This window comes from Gavia stellata, chromosome 1 (genome assembly GCF_030936135.1).
Source record: "Gavia stellata isolate bGavSte3 chromosome 1, bGavSte3.hap2, whole genome shotgun sequence".
In the NCBI taxonomy this organism is placed as follows: domain Eukaryota; kingdom Metazoa; phylum Chordata; class Aves; order Gaviiformes; family Gaviidae; genus Gavia; species Gavia stellata.
This window is the reverse complement of record NC_082594.1, coordinates 127,450,473-127,472,759: the sequence shown is the minus strand read 5'-3', so window position 1 is coordinate 127,472,759 and position 22,287 is coordinate 127,450,473. Positions and strand designations below refer to the sequence as shown.

At 47.3% G+C, this 22,287-nt stretch overlaps 1 protein-coding gene across 1 annotated transcript in view; it reads left to right on the top strand.

Annotated features, from left to right (window-relative positions):
* LSAMP (limbic system associated membrane protein) overlaps window positions 1–22,287 on the top strand; it is a 317,263-nt gene that overhangs the window by 186,536 nt on the left and 108,440 nt on the right. Inside the window, exon 3 of the mRNA XM_059815770.1 lies at window positions 17,769–17,894. Coding sequence (XP_059671753.1) covers window positions 17,769–17,894 — 126 coding nt within the window. The remainder of the gene's footprint in view (window positions 1–17,768; window positions 17,895–22,287) is intronic.

Genomic DNA, 22,287 nt, shown 5'->3' with positions numbered 1-22,287 from the left:
GGTGCCTTCAACGATGCCCATTAGGGAATGCATGCGGTTAGAAGTGACTTCTTGTTGTGGGGCAGGACGTGCCCAGTAACCTTTCAAATGTACCACAAGCCTCTACACGTGGCAAAAGACCCCCATGCCTGCGGCTTTGTGTTTCTACTCCTGTTGCTAAAGGGCCGATAATCAACTCAATACCCTTGACAGAAGAAGACTACGAACAGTGAGACTTTTTCCTTTCTCCCCCGTGGTAAGTGAAAATCCATCAGACTGCCACAGGGACATCCGAGCTCTGAAGGTTGCTGGCAGCGAGGCAGTGAATGTGGGCACGCTTTTGCAGGCTTGTGCCTCTTCTGTGGCCCTCCTTACCTGTGCCCCTATTACCGTGTTTTTCAAGAAGATCTTTTCAAGATGAATTACACAAGTACTTCTCAGTCACCTATTCGTTTCTGCCTTCCCCATGCCTTTTCCCTTTCTGCCAACCCCCAGTATCTTCTGCAGCTGTCACGACCTGTTTCTTCATCAAATATGCCTTATTCTGTCATTTCTCTCTCAAATCTGTGTGTACAACTCTGGTATGTATCAGCAAGTACTGATTCCTGGGAATTCATCACTTTCCAGCCTTTTCTCTAGGTAAATGAACCTGCTCGAAGCTCTCTGTGTCCGTCAGCTAAGGTAGTGCTGCACTGTGCAGCTTAGAATCTCTGGATGTGACAGGGCACAGGGCAGCTTGCCATCAGTTTTTATGGCTTCTCTTAGCTCATCTCATTACCAACTTTTTTCTGTAGGCAGTCTTGCTCCTCAACCCACCCTTCTAGTTCCCCATTTTCTCTGGCTGCCAATGGCATCCTAGCAGGAACCTAAGTCTGGCTTTCTCCTTCTCCCAACCCCTCTCCGCTTCAAAAAAAACCAAACAAAAGCAAAGAACCAAAAAAAACCACTCACCTTTGTGGGGAAACTGGAAGAGCAGAAGAGATGCCCTGACAGGTACCATCAGGACAGAGGAAAAGAAACTGAGATGTCAGGTGTCTGACAGAATAGAATTGACTATTTCAGTTGGAAGGGACCTACAACGATCATCTAGTCCAACTGCCTGACCACTTCAGGGCTGACGAAAAGTTATTAAGGGCATTGTTCAAATGCCTCTTAAATGCTGTCAGGCTTGGGGCATTGACCACCTCTCTAGGAAGCCTGTTCCAGTGTTTGACGACCCTCTCAGTAAAGAAATGCTTCCTAATGTCCAGTCTAAACCTCCCCTGGTGCAGCTTTGAACCGTTCCCGCGTGTCCTGTCACTGGATCCCAGGGAGAAGAGACCAGCACCTCTCTCTCCACTTCCCCTCCTCAGGAAGCTGCAGAGAGCAATGAGGTCACCCCTCAGCCTCCTTTTCTCCAAACTAGACAAGCCCAAAGTCCTTAGCTATTCGTCACAGGACATGCCTCCCAGCTTTGTTGCCCTCTTCTGGAGGCATTCAGGGGCCTTCACATCCTTCTCAAAGGTTCTGGGGCCCAGAACTGCACACAGTACTCAAGGCCAGGACGCACCAATGCTGAATACGGTGGGATAATCCCCTCTTTTGACCGGATGGTTGTACTGTGTTTGATGCACCCCAGTTGCGGTGATACCATGGGGAAGATGTGGTATTTCCCTGGAGGGAGTGTGATGGATGCGGATGGGTGTCCAGGCCTCGCAGAGCTGTGCTGCAGGCTGCTTGCAGACTCAGCTGAGCACCACGCTACCTTCTCACTCCTGGTTTCTTCACCGAGTCGTCTTCCCCCTTCAGTCTGTGACTCCCAGGAAGACTGTGGGCTTCAGGAGAACCAAACCTATTGTCAGAAGAGTTACATTCACTATACGGTGCGTGTACCTTCCCCGGGAAGTTGCAAGGTGCCGTCAGAATGAGAAAGGTTGGAAGCCACCGGTTTAGGTCATTTAAACTAAGTTACATGAACCCAAAGATCACAACTCCTGGAAGAGAAATGTCCACTTTACTCGAATGAGGGACATACCAGTAATTTCCCAGCAGGCCAAGCACAGCTTCCACTGTGCAAACGGTGAAGCAGATTAAAGCCCTCAACTTTAATACAGTGCCAGAGCCTGAGGGCACTACCGCTGATCTGATTTGGGGACCGGTCAGATCAGAATGGAGCTCAGCTCAGTGAGATCCCTGTTCTCATTTGATATCAAATTGAAGGCAGCCAACAGAGCTACACTGTACAGCTCAGGGGAACCCAGTCAGGACAGCTTTGTCGTGGCTCTTTTGCAGCTTACAAACCACCAGCCAAATGAGAGCTCTCAAAGATGCCTGGAGCGTTAGCAGCAAATGGTAGTATGTGTATATGTGCATATATGAGTATATATGTATCTATACATATATGCACATTCTAAGTGTGTATATATTTTATATGTATATACACACAGTGAGATATCCACATATGATAGTTTTATGCCGTACATATTATTTCTCTGCATGGACTTGTCAAATGCTATACATGTGTACAGACACTTCTACCCAAACTCTCCAAATGCCCTGGACAGTTCTAAGTCTTCAGTGTTTCACTCAAGCTGAAAAGAGTAGCTTCTCCACTCGTGTGGCTGAGTCAGAATTTCTCCCTGTTGGAAGGAAATACCTCCAATACTTCTGCCTGAGGGAGGAATTTGGGTTTTTTCCTTCCTCCTTCCTTCCTTCCCCTCTGTCCAAGCCTGGGACATCAGTGGAGCACGCAGCAGCAGAAGCTGTGGCAGGAATGAATCTCAGAGCAGGTGGTATCCTTCTCTTTCTTGGTGCGATGCCTGGCAGTTGGTTAAGATCAGCTCATTCCAAGGAAGGGTCAGTGGACACGTCTCGTCACATAAATGTAAACATCGTTGGGTGAGGTCACAGGGGGTCTCGGGTTGCTTTGGAAATCAACCTCTGCAGCTCCTAGGCTCTGTGGCTGATACAAGAGAGTTTTTGGCAGGAGCTGACCATCTTCCATGGTCACAGGGGCTGCAGAAGCCCCTGTGAGTTGGGGTAAAGAAGAGAAGGGAGTAAAGAGGTAGATGCATTTCTTAAACAGCTGGGGCAAATGCTGTTCAATTTTGGAAGTTTTAGTAGCAGGGGGAGAGAAAGTGTATACTTTGTCTGGGTGTATATACAAGTGTATACTTGTTTGGGTGGCTCTGGGCTCTGCGTTCTGCTGGCTGGGCAGCAGGTGAGGGCATCGTACTGTTAGTTTTCCCATTCTTCAGTCACATCCAACAGACTTCACTGGAGTTCTGGGGGATGGCAGGAGCCTGTGAGCTCCTCTTGTAAGAAGTGCTCAGGATCCTTTACCATGTGAGTGACAATCTCCTCAGCTCTGCAGGAAAGCACCTTAGTGCAGTGCTTCCCCGGTACAGCCAGCCAAAGCTGTTTGCATCTCAGTGCCCTGCTTCCACCTTCAAAGTCAGCAGAGGGCTTTATCTTCCTCCTGGCTTCCCATCACAGCACCCCTCTGTGCCAGAGCTGCGGCCTCCATCTCTGCTTTCCTTCACGTTCCCTCGGCCCTGTGATCCTGTCCGTGCTCAGGGCCCTTTGCCTCCTCTCACACCAGGGGTATTTGGCTATTTGTTCTCAACATCTTCCCACAACACCTCAAGGGATGGCCCGAGGCACACAACGCTACACAAAGGCATGCGTCTGCCCTGTTCCCCTTGGACCCCAGCGAGCCTCTCCCCTATGTTTCTCCTTCAACCAGGTTTCTGTCTCTGTCCATCTCTTTACATTCTGCAGCACGACTGGGTGGACAGCTTGAATCCAAAATGAGCTTTCCTGCCCAGCATGACAGGGAAGCACCTCTCCTTTCCCGCTGTCACTACGTCCCTCCTGAGGTAACTAATAAATTGCTCTGAGTCTTTAAATGGGCTGTTATTTCTTCCTTCCATCAGCACTCTCTCACTCTGGACTCGCAGTGCAGCTTCAGCTTCAATGAATTTGTTGTCATGACAAGGTACACAGGTGATGCCAAAGTTGACAACTTAATTCATCAACTGCTACTGTCTTTCTCTCATCTACCCTCTTCTGTCGCTCCTTTCCTCTTTCCCCCTCCTCAGCTTTCCTTTCTTTCTGTCCGTCTGTCTTTCTGTCTGTCTCTCCCTCCTTCTCCCTCTAATAGTCTCCCCAGGTGATAGTTAGCTATCTCACACTCAAGACAGTCTGTCTCTCTTGACAAACGGAGCCATCAATCAGAGGGCTCACCAGAGAGGGAAAGGAATTGGGCTTTACAGCACGTTAGCTATTGTCTTGCCTTTGCAGCATGCGTGGGGGCGGGGGTTGAGGGCAACAGTCTTAAAACCAACTTGCAGAAGCAACGTTTGCTTTGAGGTTGGTTTGGGACTCCAGAAGAGCGAGCTGTTGTGTCACAGGGACAGAAGAAAGGAGAAAAGCCCATCAACCCCAAATGTGTATAGGCAGGTAGAAATATCATTTAAGAAGAAATCCAGCATCTTGACAAAATCCCCCCAGAGGATGAAGTCTCTGTTAAACAGAGTAGCAAATGATCTCTCCTTCTTGCCCCCCCCAATCCCATAATCCTTTGTTGGCATGGCAATTGCCAAAGTATATAAAGAAAGAGACAGATCCCTCAGGTACCTGTCAGCGCTAGATAACAATCTACCCAGGACAGTGTGTGTGCGGCATTTAATCCTCCATACATCAAGCGTATGCCCAGGATATAGTGTCACACCGTATTTGCGCTGCATCCCTTGTGCCTATTTGTCATCAGTGTCTGCGCCCGATCCATTGGCAGGTTGATCCATAGTGTGATGCCATCTTGGTTACATCTTTGCTTTTCCTCAAGCGTTGGCAGAGTTTTCATCATTGCGTTCCGATGCAAAGTTTCTTTATTTTTTTTATCACTCTTTGTACTTTAAGGAAATCATTTTTGCAGACTCCAGTATATCATGACCATCAGAACAGAAAGTGTATGAGTGTATCCCTATCATCCATCAGTATCCCTAACTATATTGATTACACTTGTATTCCTTTTTCTGTTTGCACAATGTTTAGTGGGTCCTGCTTTTTCCCTTGGGTTTATGAACTGCAGGGCTGATTCTCGCCTCCTTTGCATTCCCGTTCATGTAGAAGACTATTTTATCTTTACTTTATGCCAGCAGTGAAGAATCAGGCCTGTTTTGTCTGCCTGTGGAAAGGTCTGTCTTGGGTTTGCTGTGCCAAGGAATTTTTCAGCATGATAATTCCTCATAAGAAACTCCCTTTAACAGACTAAGGCTTTGCAGATATTCCTCCCTTGCTCCTCCTACTCACCAGCTGGAGCTGTAGATGGTAAGGCATGGTACCTCTCGTGATGCCAGTTGGGTACCAGTCACTGGGCATGCCGTACAACTTGCACATAGTAGTTCCCTAAGAGTGAGAAGGGGAACTGAGCCTTAGAAAGGTGGAGTGACTTACACAAGGTTATAGCAGAAGTGTGTAGCAGAACAATCACTGTACCTGGAGTACCAGACCTACAGAGTCTTTCACAAAGTTATTGCTCCCTTCACCTTTTGATAGTGTTGCTTACCCTACTACAGGTGATACTACAGGTGCTCAGGCGTGGATCTGCTGTTACAGCAGAGACACAGGGCTTATGTTTTACGTTGGACTTAGTTTTTGATCCCCTGCTGCGGTGGGAGTATTTACAGTTCTTTATTAGTGTTCTTTGTTGATCAGCAGGGAAGATCACCTTGTTCCTGCTCTCCGGCCGGTGGCACTGGATTTATGGGGTGGGGAGTATTTGCTTGCAGAACCTTAGACAAAAGTTGTCTGTAAAGCTGTTGTCTCAATCAACGTAAAGTGCTGGAGACCTTTTCCGGATGTAACCTCATCCTCCTGAAAGGACAATGTCTACCTATTTCTTCTCAATTTGATACTCGCTATTCTGAAACTTCTTACAAAATTTTGCAGCTTCTTTCTTGTAGGCACCTGCATTTATAGCTAACCCTGGGCATCTGACAGCCAGCCTCCTCCCGACCTCTCAGAACAATTTGGGAGGGTAATCCCGCTCAGCTCCAGTGGAAATTGAGTACCCGAGGCTCTCATCCTCTGCATTTCTCTGCAATCCTAGCATATAATGTGCTAATTACCTCAGTTTGCTAACACTGAGAGACCAGCAAAAAACTTCAGTCAATTTTGAAGAGGGCAGACTTGAACCCCACTGGGGGAAGAGGGACAGCCAGTGTTTTTATGTGTCTTGATAAAGCTGCAGGCTACAAGGAATAAGTTTCATGCCTGGCAGTCTGGGAGAGATTCTCCTTTAATTGAAATGGCACCGGTAATGTGTTTACAGACCAAAGCTCTTGGAATCCATCCCTCCCCTCCGCTGCGGTTGTCTGCACGTATACAGCACATCTTTACCACACGGCAAAGCTTGGAAAAGGGAACAGTGGGAAACTTCCAAGACATCAAGGTGCTGCTGCACATGGCTGAACAAATCCAGAGCACTCTCTTTTGGCAGGGAACCTCGGACAGCAGGAACTCTCCTCCCCAGGGAACCTTGGCTCTCGGTTGGTTTGTGGGAAGGAGATCACCACAATCACATCTCGGCTCTAGCCAGCTGCTTACTTTGTTCGAAGACGCCTTTACTTCAGGAGTACTGTATTTGTTTTTTTCCTCTTTTCTGCTGGATCAGACTTGTGTAGATGAGCATTTCTGACAGAAGGGGTTCTTTGCCTTGAACTCTTTGGCTTTCCCTTCTCAGATGGCTGATGATAACACCCTGGCCTTTAGAAAATACGCTGCTGCAGCTATCGCCAAGTTCAACAATAGCTAACAATTGAAGGTCTCACAGCTGCATTTCATGACTGTGTGTGCTGGGGAAGGCCACCATCTGTGGATCCAGCAATAGTGACAATGCAGGAATGTGCTGAGCGGCCCAGGCTGAAGAAATGTGGAGTTGCACTTTCAGTCTTTTTCACATTCAAAATTTGTGATTTTTTGGAGATGGGGATTTGGTTTGGGTTCATTTTTGCTTGAATTTTTTTTTTTTTGTGAGGCTTTCAGCATCAGAAAAGGCAGCTGCTCTTTGCTAAGACGTTAGTTTTCTGATTGCTGATATGACTACACGGTGAAGCAGCTATGGTGGCTTGTGTTATACATTGTCCATCACTTGCTGAATTGGACAAAGTGAATCCTCTTGCTGGGGAAACAGCAGTGTTTTCTTACCAGGCTGCTTTCCTAGGCCCTGAGTTGAGAGTTATAGATCAAGGAGGGTGTACAGTACTTTACACTCATCTCCTAATCTGTGCACTTAACACAAGAGTGAATTTTAGCCAAAGCATGTAAAGCTCCGAGTATGGGATTATTAGCTTTGTTCTTTATACTTTTGACTGGAAGCAAAACCAGCATTTCCAAAATGCTACGCTAGCTTTCAGCTTCCCTATAAGCCTGAAAGCAACCTTGAAAGGTGGTTACAGCAAGCTGTCCCGCTCCATTTTGCTCGTTTCAATGCATAAGAAAGGAAAGCCTGCTAATAAAAGATGTTTTGCATGTACCACATGCATTTGATTTGAGCAAGAGGCTTGTCACTGGGAAGCTGATTGTCTCAGTTGAATCTGAGCCAGGTCCTTGGGTTTGTGGTATGCACAAGACACTTAGAGCGTTGTATTCGCCGCCCTGTGGCTTATTGCAGAGGCTGTGGGATAAACCACGGGCAGCCAAAGGATCTGAGAACAGGGTTTGGAGAGAGCTGTCTTGTCTTTTCAGCCCGTGTGTGGATGTCCATCAGGCGGTTCGTGAAGGCCATTCTGTTGGTTGTACTGTCTGTCCCTAATGAGCTGAACAGAAGCAACAGCATAAGATCTGAAAACAAACAAACGAAAACTTTGGCTCTGTTTCTGCTGCACGTAAAGCTATGATGGACAACCTCGTCTTCATCCAGAGTGGGGGGATTAGCTGAAATTAATTTCCTCCCCTGCTTGCCTAGTCATGAAAATCCCAGTCATCTTCCTAACCCATAGAAACCCCCTATGAACCTCTTGCCCTGGAATGACATAGGCTTTTCTCTGTGCTTTCTTCCCATACCTGGCCTGTGCTCCCTAGACTAGTTCCCAAAGAAAGAGTTAGCAGGCAGGAGCCAAGGGCTGCAGGGACTCAGATAAAAACCCATGATCTTGCTTTTTTCTCTCAACTGGCTAATAAAGCATCCCTGTTCTGGCTGCAACACTTCCTTGAAGACATCACCCATTCTTGCTGTGTAAGAATTTGTCCAAAGGCCATTAACATCAAAGGAAGAGCTCCCTGGGCTCTGAATCAAGCCCTAGAAAGGCTGTATATTAGGACTCAGCTGCATACCATGTACATCCAACATGCTTAAAGTTTCTGTGAAAAAGTTTTTCTCAACAAAATTGTCAGAGATGTCTTTGGAGGACCTGGACACCGAGGATAACTTTTCTCACAGAATTTCTCTTCCAGGATGGCTGATTATACCTGCAGAAGAAAAGATTTTGTATTATTTCAGTCCCATAAGTAAATACTTGCCAGACTTAAAAAATGTTCTAAGAGAATAGAGAAACACACTTGAAACAAAGACCAAAAGCTGTGGGCATCTGTAGTCCTTAAAGTGTTTGGGATTAGGTGGCATTCCAAAGGGTTAATCCCTGGGGATTAGCATGGCAAGCACTTCTGTTGTTGTTTACACAAGTCCTGTGAAGAAGGTCCTCTTTTTGAAGCAGGCCTCTAGGAGGGTTAGCCATGAAGTGCTTGCAGTCAGTTTTACAAGCGGAAAGAACCGGAGCAACACAAGTGGCAAATGCATAGAGCTGTCCTTTAAAGAGATGAACCACAGATAAGTGGATCACTGCAGTCCTGGCATAAATTTGATATGTTAATAGAAAAGAAAAAGAAGTTTTGTAGCAAGGAACCAATACTTCATATCCAGAGATCCAAATCTGGTGATAAGGGGATATCAGGCACGCATATTGCTTGTGCTCTGTGCTTTCCTTTACATGCTAAGCATGCAGCTGAAAAACCTCCTCTCCTGGGCTGCATCAGGATCCACAAACGTGGATTCATCACCTTGTGGGGGGACACCAAAAAGCCAGGTGTGGGGGAAATACTATCAGCATCAGGCCAAGGCTCAGCTCAGGCTTGGAGCTGGGACTGCTTTAGGGTAAAAGGCTGGGGTCTGGGTTTAAAGCTGAGGTGCTGGGTTAGGGGCAGGAGTGACACTGCTTTTATCCCTGTCCCACAACGTCGCATCCATGCACTGAAAAACAAGGTTGGCTTGAGACTTAAGCTATTTTTTTCTCGCTGTTTCTCTCATGGCTAGGAAGTGAAATAATTTCTCTGCTGACAATTTCATGGTGACAAGTTTTAAAAAAAAAATAAAATCAGTGGGAATGAGTATGAGCAATAGATCCCAGTTCTGTGCTAACTTTTCCAACAGCTCGTGGATGGGACAGTCTAACAGGTCTACACTCCATGCTGCTCTCTGCTAGGACACAACGTACTGGAAGTGTTTCCCATGCAATTTTATGTGGAAAAATAATCCGGACACTTAACTGTATATTGGATGAGGCAGAGCCTTCCTTTGGACAGAATGGTTTGGCTTGTCAGCTCTTACTCTCAAATGTGGTGAGCTCTGACACGCTACGCAGCTCAGCAAACTGGGAGGGCTTTCCACATGGCTTTGATTTACAGCATCCTGTCTGCTTCTCTGCTCCCAGTCAGTGCAATGCGTGCAGTCCCCTTCTGGATTTAAATAATTTCCTGCGTGGCGTCTCAGTGGGAGAGGCTCGGCTGCACGATGGGGGAAGCTGGCCGAGACGCAAGGCCCGAGCTAGCAGCCCCTGTGCCTCCTTCAGCCCTGCCTCTTGGCATCAGCAGCGATGCTCGGATGGAGATCTGCCACGCCAGGGCAGAGCGGTGTCGGGGCACACGTAGGTTGGGAACTGCAGATCTCTTAAGTGGTTTCCATGCTCTGGCTGGGATAGACCCTTCCCTAAAGGCCACCAGGGATAGACATGGCAAGGCACCCCCTTTCAGACAATAGAAAGAAGCCTTTTTTACAGCTTGTAAAACCACTGTAGTGTATTTTGAGAGGTTTTCGGTTCCCAGGGGATTAAAAAACAAAACCAAGCCTTCAACGTTTGCCTCTACTTCCCCAGAAGCTTTTATGACAAGAGAGGCACTGGCAGGGTGAAACAAGCCTAGCAGAGCAGAAGGATGTTTCAGAGTCCACTCTCTTTAATGAAGTTCAACAACTTCACTCCCTGCCCTTGCGGCCTGTTGACAGCTTCGTCTCCCTCTGGCTGAGGCTGCGGCATGAATCAGACCGTAAAAAACACATCTTGGGTCTCATGTCGCGTTTTGTCTGCAAAGTCTTCAGAAACGTTAGCGTGCCGCATCCCAAAGGGTGTCTGGATTTTACTTTCCAGCCCTCGGCTTGCTCCCTTTGCAGACCTAAGCAGCAACAAGCTGTTTCTTGTTAGGGCTGCAAAGACCCGTGATTAGCCTGCTGCACACAGAAGAGGGAAATTAAACCATTTAGTTGTGTTTAGCAGCTCAGTCCCTTCTTCAGACCCTCTCTCCCCACTAAACACTTTAGCTAAACAATGACTAATGAGGCCAATTTGCTGTCAATTAATTGCCCCAGGAAAGGACCCCTAATTGTGGTGAGCAAGGTGGCAGCTCTAAAGCATTCAAGGGCCATACCATGGTCAGCATCCCCCCTACCCCTGCCTTGGGGCTTATTAGCATCTTTGTTGCAAAGTGCTGTTAATTGGGAGCTGGGGACAAGGAAATGAGAACTCTTGAGGCTAATTGATAGGCACCTGCGGAGGGCTTTAGTGGCTGCAAAGTTCCTTTGACTTTGGAGAGAATTCCTGATGTTTTCTTTTTGCCCTGAAAGCCAGGGGCTCCTGTGGATTAGTGGGTGGGAGTCTTAATTTTCTCCAACAGATGGGGGTCCTACTTGCCAACAGAGAGGACGGTAAATAGGCTGGAGAAAGCAACTAACTAATGAGGATATATGGAAGGGGTTGTGGTGACTTTCTCCGTTTGTAGCCAAGGTGCCCTTCCTGGGACAAGCAGTTAGAGCACTTAAATGGAGCTTATGGGCTTTCTTATTTTCAGTACTATTTGCTTCTGTGTCTTGGAGGGATTAAATAGCTTTTGCTGTATCTTAGGTCTGTAGAGTGGGAATAAGAGCTCTATTTTTTTAATGTATTTTGTGACTTATTGACAAAATACCCGACTGCTAAGCAGTCTTGTAATTTCAGATCGGGGAGTAGCTGCCCCACAGTGTAAGACTGCATGTAAGGATCTTGGGCAAAGCTTTGTTTGCCCAAAGGGAGCCGTGAGACCATCTGACTGCGAACTTTGTGTGAGTGTGTTTAGAGGGCTCAGAGCTATCTTCCAACTAGATCTCCCCATCCCTCTCCTCGTGTTTTTCATCCTGCCGTATCCGATTCGAGTTCCCAGTCCTGTGTTTCCTGCCCTTGTCTCACAAACCCATCCTCCTCCTGCGCTGAGGTCTGCAGAGTGCAACCAATGCAGGAGCCAGCAACCACTGCCCCATGGCTGTAAGTACCACTTGCATATAGGTACTGCTTATGCTAAGTAGTGGTTCCCGTTCCTGCCACTTTGTGCCTGTGCTGCATCTAGATGCTCTCATCAAAAGACAGGTATTTGAACCATTTATGAGCTTGTTGTATGGCCAGGTCCAGTATAAACTAAGTTAGCAAAAGACCTCTCGAAACACTGCTGGTTATACCCTTCATCAAGGGTGGCCTTGATGCTTTCTTGTTCCATCCACCGTTGCACTCCTGGGACGGTACTCGGGAGCTGGCCTCCTGGATGTGAACTCACATCTCTTAACCATTCATTGGGCTGACTTGTTACTAGGACATTAGGGATGTAGCACCACTCCTTGCCTACTTCCATAGCCTTGAATGATAAAGCTGATCTAGCCTGCCCACATGATCCCAGGTAATATCTCGGAAGGAGTTTTGAGCTCTGAAGGGTTTTGGTCATAAAAGGCAAGGATAACAACAGCAGATGTTTGCGTGTTCTCTTGTTTGTGGTTTCCTCGCTGCCTCCCGTATGCGGACCCTGGTTGTAATAACGGCTGTAGCGGGTGTTTTTGAGACACGGTAATGTTTTGTGGAAACAAATCACTTGCTTTCATCTCGAGAGCAACAGTGATTGCGCTGAGGGAGCGTGCTCTATTTTTCATGTCTCAGTCTTTCTTATTATTTAAATTAATGTGAGTTGCAGTTGTCATGAAAGTGAAGGATTGACAGCAATTAACTAGAACAGGCTTGGTGCAAGCGGGTTCTGCGCAAGCCTGTCTACCTAGCTCTGTCACTGTGCCTTGCCTGGGACTTGAATTCCCACACCGGCTCTGCCCTGGCACCCCTCCTGCCCTGCAGCCCCCCCAGCTCTCCCAGCCCAGGGTGCCCTACAGCATCTCTGCCCTTGTCCCGCTCCTGCCTTGCAGGCCACCCGCTCTTCCAGTGTGAGCTTCTCAAGAATGGCTACCGGTTAATTTGGGCATTGTTATTTACCATCAGTGGCATGTAAGATGAGATGCTGAGCTGGCATCAGGCTTGTCCTGTAGCTATGAAATGTAGAATAAACAAGTATGTGAGTTTCAAGCCATTCTTCTCAGAGCTCATTTCCAGCTCTCCAGAAGCTGTCCCTGGCATGAGTAGGGTATCCTACCTCTCTGGGAATGGAGAAGTGGGGTACTATGCTGTGCTTCCTTTCATGTCCGTGACTCTGCTCCCCACCCCATCCAGGAGGATCCTAAGCACAGAGTAATGAAGACTCCATATTATATTTATGCTGAAAGGGAGGAAAAAATAGGGCGATTTTATCTTTTTCAGCAGTACCAGAGAGCCTGGCAGTGCTTTCCTGGAGTCCCTGGAGCCAAAAGGGTCCAGCAGCAGCCTGGTCTCCCCTGGAGTTGTTAGGCTGAATATGAAAACGCCTGAAAGAACTGTTTAACTGTAGTGCTTTCCCTGCTGTGGGTCTGCAGGCTGTGGTTTTGCCTGTGGTAATGGTGCAGAGAGGTCAGACACAAAAGGGTTTTCCAGTTGAGGGTCAACAAGAGATGGCTGGGCTAAAGGTGGCTGTGACACCCAGAAGATCCTGGTCCCAGGAGGTTTTATTCTCAGCAGTCCTTTTTCCAGCAGTCTGGGAACTGTGGAAACATAACACAACCCACACACGGGAAAAAAATAATAAGGTCAAAGCTTCTCATCTTAAGACTGTCCTAAAAAGGTGTGTGCAAAGTAATGACAAGTGCCAAGGAGGCAATGCTGACTTGCTGGCGCTGACAGTTTTGGCATTTTTAACACACTGGCTTGACACTCTGAAAATTAAAAGTCTCTGACTTTTTATCTGAGTGAAATTACTGTCCACTAAGATCCAGTCATTTTTAGTGCTAGCTAGCTTTGGATTTGAAGCAGACGAAACCAAACCAGGTTTTAAATTCACAGGGAAATTATTTCCTGCCCTATTTCCCCTCCTCTCAGCCTTTCCTTGCCCTCTGACCAAGGTGGCAGCTGAACGGAGCCAGCCATTATACTCCTAACAGGATTTCAGCCTTGGATGCCCTTTTCTCCCTCATCTGAAAAAGTGGCAAGCCAGATATGACCATCTGGACACATCCTCCTCCTCTTGGGCATTTGGTCTGTGTGGTCAGATCTGTTTGTATTTGCTGAGTTTACTTGATCCGCTGTGAACTAAAATGACTTGACGGCTTTGGAAAGTGGCAGGGTACACATGTCATAACTGCAGCTCTGCTGCTGGTCCCTGGTAGTGGTTTTCACTGCTCTCTCCTTGACTGTTTTGGCCATCGTCACACTGTTCTGCTAGGACCTCTGACTGGCCTACAGCTCCATCTGCTAGTCCTGCTTGAGCTTAGTCCTCCTTGGTTTGTTCCGTGGCTTTTTTTCCTGATGCAAATGTTAACCCCTTGAGGTTAAGATAAAACCCCCAAAACATGCTCTAGCCAATGGTTCTACTTACCCATGTTTGCCAGCACTCCAGAGAAGCTGCGCTGAGGACGTTCCAAAGTCACCATCCTTGTGTCCCCTGACAGAGCAGCTAGGACACAACTCTTGCAAAAATAGAAGCCTCTGGGTTTTTTTCTTCCCCAGACTAAGCCCCTCTGTCCTCTCCAGTGCGTGTTGGTCTCAGGTCTGAAACACAGTATGTACTACAGGTAGCTGTGTTGTTAGAGGACTGAGGTGGCCCTCTGAGTTGCTTTGTTCCCTGTAGTAAGAGCAACAGTTTGGATTTCTGCACCAGAACTTGCAGTGCTCTCCCAGCCTGCAGCTCTGCTGTCTGGAGCGATGGCTCTGCCTGTCCTGAGCCATGAGACAGCGGACTCCCCTCATCAGTGGGACAGAAGGGAGAGGGAGAAAGTGTTTCTGAGTCCTGCCGACTCAGCGCTGTGCCAGATCTCAGCATGGTGCTGACAGCTGCCTCTCTGCTTTCGTGTGCTGTGAAACGCGAAGCCACAAGCTTCTTTTGGAGGAGGCAGGATATTTAATTTCCCAACTGGGGTATTTCTTTTCTGCCACCCTTCATGCAGTCTCGGGGTGTTGGTTGGCAAAGGTACTTGCTCATTTTCCGAGACCACCGTGTGATTGTTCTTTTGTACTGCCAGGCATTTGCTGTGCAGAATAGGTGTGCGATAAAGGGGGAGGAGGCACAAAACGGATCGACAGTCAGTGAAACTCTCATTAACCCCTCGATATGGTGGGATCAAATTCTTTGACAGCATCAGCGTTCTCGAACAATGTTTATTTTGTTAAGTTCTGTTGCCTCCTACCTCTTCCTACGTGTGCAGACACACTGCCGATGGCTTGCAGTGAATCACCGAGGTAAAATGTAGCAGGGCTTGTGTTTGTTAGGGGATTTTGCTTTGAGAGGAAGGTGTTGATTTTCTGCTGTGCTCTGCTTTACCCAGTGTTGTGCTACTAGGGAGGTGTCCCTACTCTGAAATTCCTTCTCTCCATGGATGGGGACCCTGGTGCAGTCAGCCGTTCCCCCAACGTGTCTTCCTTCGATTGCTTCACCATGAGTTGATCAGCCATTGAGTCTAGCTCTTGAGCAGCAAACCAGCTTCCCAGGTCCCTTCTCCTTCCTTCCTGCCAATTAGAGCAGGTTGCTGAGGGCCTCATCCAGGCAAGTTCTGCATATCTCCAGGGATGGAGTTTCCACCACCTCTCTGAGGAACCTGTTCCTGTCTTTGACCTCCCCAAAGTAAAAGCTTCTTCCTCATCTTGAGTCAGAATTTTCCCCGTGTTGCAGCTCATGTCTGCTGCTTTTCGCGGTTCACAGTGCACGTCTGAGAAAAGCCTGCCTCTGTCTTGTCTGCACCTCCCCACTAGCTATTTGTAGCCAGCAAGATTTCCCCTCAGCCTTCTCTTTTTCAGGCTGAACAGACTCAGCTCTCTTAGGTTCTCCTTGTACATCAAGTGCTATAGCCCTCTGACCTTCTTGGGAGCCCTCCGGTGGACTTGCTCCAGTATATCAATGGCCTTCTTGCACTGGCGAGCCCAAAGCTGATGTAGTGCTTCAGATGCTGTCTAACAAGCACCATATAAAGGGATATAATCACTTCCCTCCACTTACGGGCTACACTCTTGCTAATAGAACCCAGGTCTTTGCTGCAAGGGCATGCTGCTAACTCATGCTGAAGCTGTTGGGCCCCCACATCTCCTGGACTGCTTGAGCCCAGCACTTTCACCCTTCCAGCAAATATCAGGGTGGCTGAAGTCCCTCACCAGGGACTGTGATGGTGAGGCTTCTTCTATCTGGCTAAAGCAGTCTTTGTCCACTGCCTCTTCTTAATCAAATGGTTGGGAGCAGACACCAACTAACAGGGGTGACACTGTGATATCCTCTGATCCTTACGCCTAAGCTCCTAGCTAGTTCACCACCCAGAGCTGGGTGCACTCCAGCCACTCCTTTGCAGAGAGCACACCTTATTTCCTGGCCTTTCCAGCCTGTCTTTCCTGAGAAGCCTGTATCCATCCCGCACAGCACTGCCAGTCCTGAGAGCTGTCCCACCACAGCTCTGTCATCCCGACGGGCTTATAGTGCTGCGAATCTGCGTGAACATCTAATTCCTCTTGTTTTTTCACCATGATACCTGCATTGGTGCACAAGGCCCCAGCTGTCTTGCTTTCACAAGGGGAGTGCAAAAGCATTCCCTGTTGTGTTGGCCCCCAGCCCAGATTATGGCAATCCTTCCCCAACGTGCCTAGCTCAAATCCCTCCTTGCCTAGGTGAATGAGCCTGTCAGCAAAGACATGTCTGCCTCACTTTGTCCAACAGGTCCTGTTCCTGCTCGGGAGCCCCTGTTCCTCCAAGGGGGTCCCATGCTTGTAGATGCTGAAGCATTGTCCATGAGTTTGGGGCCTACGGAGAAGGGCTAATGAGCTGTGGGTTGTAAACAATATTCCCATGAATCTAGTAACACAACTGGAAGTGGTGAGCTGCTCTCTTCAGGCTTCATTTCCTTTTCCCCACCTAGCTTGTAGGCAGCTTTGCCTCAAAAGGACCATCAGCCTCTCCTGCCAAGGAGGGGGAAGGGGAGGCTGCTGTCTGTTTACTCCGTGGTAAGCAAAGCAGAAAATGATGTTGTTTCATTCCTCGCTACACACAAATTCGGAAGCTGAAAATATTAAAAAGAAAAAAATATTAGAAGATTCCTTTTTAGTCAAACTCCCTTACCACTTCTGGGGTGTGAAGCGTGGAAGCAAGGCATGGATGTGAGAGGAGAGACTGCAACAGCCTGGTCTGCTTGGAGGCCGATACACCGGCATGCTCCACACCTGGAGGTACCTGTTTGGGTCCCAGTGTGGTCACTTTGGTCCCATGATGCAAACTCAGTTAGCTTGGAAGGTCTTTAAGGATCCTGAATGCTCAAGCCATGGCTGGTCTTGTGAATCTTTAAAGACCCTACCATGCTTTTGGTGCTGTGCCATGCCGTGTGAGGTGCCGTCAGCCAGAAGCTACCTATTGCGAGCACCCACAGGGGATCCCTTTTGGCTGAAAGATGTTGCAGAAACCTTCCAACTGTCGCCGTTGTGCCTTCCCTCAGCAAATTCCCATTAGCCATGGTGCACATCCCCGCTTCTCACCTCGTCATGGCAGTCACAATAGAAATGAGCTTAGCAGCTCTCCGGTTCAATTCCCAGTGAGCATTTGGTTACGTGAGCAGCAGAGCAGGGTCCCGGCTTGCAACATGGATTCTGTCTGCCCATGGGAGGTAGCAATAACTAATGCACCCTCTGAGTCAGGAGGATGTAGAACTGCGTCTGGGACTATTTGTAGTGTAAAAACTAGCTGGGACAGTGCTTGGAGCCTGACGACTCCTTCCGTGCAGCCTTGGGGCAGTCAGGCAAGTTCTTAAAGGTTATTTTATGAAGGCCTCCAAACCTGTCCAAATGCAAAGCATCACAGTTGCAGCAAAGGCCATTTCTACCTGCAGATCCTTGAAGCAGTGGTACATACCGTTCAAGGAACGTGTGGATGAAGCATTGTGGGACATGGTTTAATGGGCATGGTGGTGTTAATTGATGGTTGGACTTGATGATCTTACAGGTCTTTTCCAACCTTAGTGATTCTGTGATTCTGAGATATTATTCTGATGCAATTTCAGAAACCCAGGTAGTAATGAGGAGTGCAGCCTGTGAGAGGAGTCTGTGGCTGCCTCCGCTTAATAAGTAGGTTGGTTAATGAGTCAAATAGGCTGCCCTCCAGAAGTCTGGGTAACGAGGTCCAACTTTCTTTTGTCTTCACAGTTCCACCAAAGATCTCCAATATCTCCTCGGACATCACCGTGAATGAGGGCAGCAACGTGACCCTGGTTTGCATGGCAAATGGGCGTCCTGAGCCTGTCATCACCTGGAGGCACCTCACCCCAACAGGTAAGAGACTCAACTGGACTCGACTGCGCTGGTGATTTGTGATCTGTACCGTAGTTTCCTTCTCTTCCAACATCAATAGAAAATTTCAGTAGCAATACAGGCAGCTGCAAAAAAAGTGGCAAGAATCTTAAATGCACTGCAAGCTTGTTTTGCAGCGTGATTTCCCAGGCATGATAACCAGGTTACAAATGGGAGGCAACAAATGAAATTACTTCAGTAGATGCTTTACAGAATTGGACCTGCGATTCTAGCTTTGGTCTTCATCTAGTTCTCCAGATCTCTACTGCTGGTAATGCACAGCACAGTGGTGGAGACAAAACACTGCTGGTGCCAGAGAGAGGGGAAAGGATTTCTGTTTAGGTATTATGTAGAAGCGGTTCTTTCCGAAGACCATGGGATTTGCTTCCCGCTGATTTGCCTTAAAAGGGAGAGGCAAACGGTGGCACAGATGATTTCATATAGTCTCCACTTTGGCAGACAGTCTTCCTGTGTCTTGTGAGGTGAGTAAAGAAGGCATTTGATCTGCAAGATGAGTGAAAAGCAGGGTGGAGACAGAATAAAGTACTCACCAGCTTTGTTCTGCTATCTAACTGTGCCTTCCATGCTCAAGGACGTGGCAAGCTTGGAAGAAGAACATCCTGTCAGTAGTCAGACTCCATGGGGGTTAGCAGCTTGGGTTGCAAGGAAACCTTCACCCCCTAAAGATTTATCGGTAGGATGGGAACAAGAGCTAGGTTTCTCTTCCCCTGTATCATATCCTTTGAGGAGAGAAGAACTTTACCTGATTTCTTTTGCCGTAAGATATTATTTCATCTAAAATGCATGGGGAAAGCATTGATTAGCTCCATATGAATGGTCTTCTGTGATATTCTCATATATGTAAGGGGTTAAAGAGGGTTTGAGGTAGGCAGAGTACAAGCTTTCTGCATGTGCTACAGACAGCCAAGCTATCTACTGCAATTCAGCAGCCAGAAAAGGGGAGAGCATTGCAGAAAGAAGGTTGGAGAGAGAAAGGTAGAATGACACATTGGAACAGAGCTCAATCCAAGGGCTGCATCCAGAAGCCTCTGGATTTGGGGCCTGTGGTTCAGATTGGGGTTACTCAGATTTCCGGTCTCATCCCTTCAGCCAAATCAAAGTCCTCCTGAGCTTTCATGTATATGAAAGCCAGAAATGCAGTTTGTATTTCTGGCCCATTTCTTGCAATACCAGAAGAGGGAAGATGGGGAAAGACTGCCAGGAAGAGTTGGGGGGAGCAGAGCGTATGAGGGGAGCGCTATTCCTCTGTGGTATCATCGTCACTGCCTGACTTTCCTCTCCTGCTATTTTCAGTATTAAGCATGACTGTGCCATTTGCTTATATAGGGAAATAGAACCTATTTTTTTCACCTTTAATTATGTATATAGAATCTTCTAGCTCTGGCATCTCTCCTCTTAAGATATATTTCATATCAAATCTTCCATCTTACTGCTGCATCAGTCTTTCAGTCCTCCATCTAACTCTTTCTTGTATTCAATTAGGAGACACTCCCTACCTGTCCCGTGAGCACAGCCTAACATTGTCCAAGTTAAGGGCGTTACAAGGATGCTAGCTTAAATCTTCATGAAAACTAAGGCCTGGTACACGAGATGCATTGTTCAGAGCAGTAATAAGAAGATTCTTGTCCTGACTCATCACTTGGGCTGCATTTAGTGCTTTCTGTGTTTTTCCAGTTGTACCGCCAACTCCATGGTATTACAGAGTTCTTTTCTCCCATTTAAAAAGGCTCCTCAGAGCAAATCTTCATTCTGGCTATCCCCTCTGGTGAGCAAAAGGACTGGGGAATCCCATCCCCGCTTTGGGACTGACCCCCAGGCTCAGTTTTCCTGGGTCTGTTGTTCAGTTTCCCAGAATGCCCCTTCGTACTTTTTCTGCCGTGCTGTGTGTCTCAGAGGGGTTGCCCTGTTAGCATCCCTCAGCGCCATCTCACTGACCCCCTTGGAGTCCATCCTCAGTCCTCGCCTCTACAGTGAAGCTTGCCAAGCACCCCCTTCCTAACCAACTAGAGCCAGGGATGAAGGGCAGGCACTCCCCAGTCTGTCACCTCCATGGCTCACTGCTTGTTGTTCTCTCTCTTTTTTCCCCATCTCAATCCATCTGTTATCTTTTATGGGTACAGAGGAACTGCTTTCAGGCAGACATGAGGTCTTTGAGTAGCAAGCATATAGCCCAATAAGGCACTTGTCCCAAAATGGGGGACAGAAGGGCTTCTTTTAACTGTTTTCCTTGAGGTTGACAATTAATATTCCAAAACTATGCCAGAGCTGCTGCAGTTAGAAACATGTCTTATCTTGGAATCTCCCTTTTCCAGAACTGTAAGGCATTTTTGCTCTATTTATGCTAGTTTTGAAGACATCTGCTATGCATCAAAGAGCTATTTTAGATCATTGTAAAGGTTTCTAAAATATATCTCTTTCCTTGGATTTTTTCATGATTAAACTTGTGACTGCAGAACTGGAAGAACGAGTGTTGTTGAGCTTGTCTAGGAGGGTTTGAATGGACAGGTTGTGAAATTAAACCAGCATTGGGGGGCGAGAGGGCCAAATTACTTTTTCTTTGTGCGCTCTCCTCAAGGAGTTCATTAGCGAATTTGTCTGCTGTTTCTTTCATTCGTGGACTTCATCAATAGTGTTTGTTGGCTAATTACCTGAGTTAGAACTACAGAAATGATTTATTTCTTGTTGGCTGGGAAGTGGAAGATACAAATGCAAAGGGAAAGCGGTGTTGCTATTTAGTGCAAAGAAGGCAGGGATGCATATGATAGTTCATTTAAATGCTGCTGGGCCTCAGGAGTGATCATAGACCACTCATCTGCCTATGTGGGAAGTTAAAAAAATCGCTTTATAAAATGCTGTATCACTTCCTTTGCTGGTCCTTCAGTTGAACTAGGCATTTTTCTCACATCAACTTAAGTCTCCAAGCTCTGAAGCAATCCATAGGAAAAAAACCCCTCTCCTTACCCTGTGAGATAGCCGAAGTGTGGCTGTGGTTATTGACTGTAGCACTGACACCTGGGAGGAAGGCAGGTAAGGGGGAAAATACTTTAATAATTCTCATGGCAAATGACACTACAGATCAGCTTTAATTTAATGAAAGCAGGAATGACATTCCTTGGAAGGATGCAAGTCCCTGCTCTCCACTTCCATTCCTCTTTGGATGATTGACTGATTGGGTTTTGACCGAGCAGGTGGAAAGAGTCAGCCAGACCCTTTTCTTCCTTATCCGACAGGCTATTACGCTGTGGGACATTGGCAACCTGGTCTAACTAGTCGTGGATAGTTTAATAGGCATTGCCTGGGAGCAAAAACAGCTTCATTAGCTCTTCTCCTCCAGCCAGCAGAGCTCTCTTCTGGGATCGTTGACCTGCAGCTTCCAGCAACAGGCCAGCACCTCCCTGCTCATAGTCCGATCCCTTTCCTGTGATTCAGGACACAGCTGCAGGCTTATTAAGCTTGCCATGCCCTGTGACTTTTGCCATCCCAGCTCGTGATGGTAAACCATGGAAAAGACTGTAGCAGCCCTCTGAACTGGATTTGTCAGGAAACTGTGATTTGTTCAGTTAAGAGTGGGGATGAGTTATTGATGATTTCCTACACAGACGATGTGAGTTAGCACTTGTCAGCATTAGAAATATTTCACTAGGGGATATTCTATAGTCGCTCATTTCTTGAAAGGGACAAACCCCAGATTCTCCCCTCTGTGACTTTGTATGAGGAGTGGGTGTTATCCTGTTGTTTTCTTCTCCTTAATATTAACTCATAACCTATATGATCTGTGGCCCACAAAGGTATAGATTATTTTTTCCTTACTGAATGCAGTCCAATCAAATTTCCAGTAGTTGCACCACAGCCTGGACAAGGTCCCAGCACAGGGCCATGTATCATTTATCATGCTGACAGGTTCTGGGTGGGCCTCCTCAGGCAGCCCTCCCATCTATGGCTCATTATGTTAGGAGATGCTCTGTTTTCCCTGTACTGTGCACCAAGATAACAACTAACAGAGCCAAGAAAAGAATCCAGTAAGATAGTTTACAGGTGGTAGGCAGTGCCTGCTTTTGAGCTCATCTTAGTTTTACTTCACGTCTTTCTTGACTTATGTTTATTCAGGCTAATGCGACTTCTTCCTACCCATAAGCTGCTGAGATCACAGTCCAGAGGCTTTAACGTTTATCATTCCTCATCTCTCCATCTTATTCAGAGCCATGCTAAATGCCTGGTTGACCGAAAAAGAGCTTCCTGGGAAAAATAAAGATTCTTGTATGTTCACATTCTTATCAATAAACTCCCTCTCAACCTAAAGAGTGGCCTCTTGTGAATTGGGTTAGCAGCAATGTGAACATGGAGAGTTGTTGCA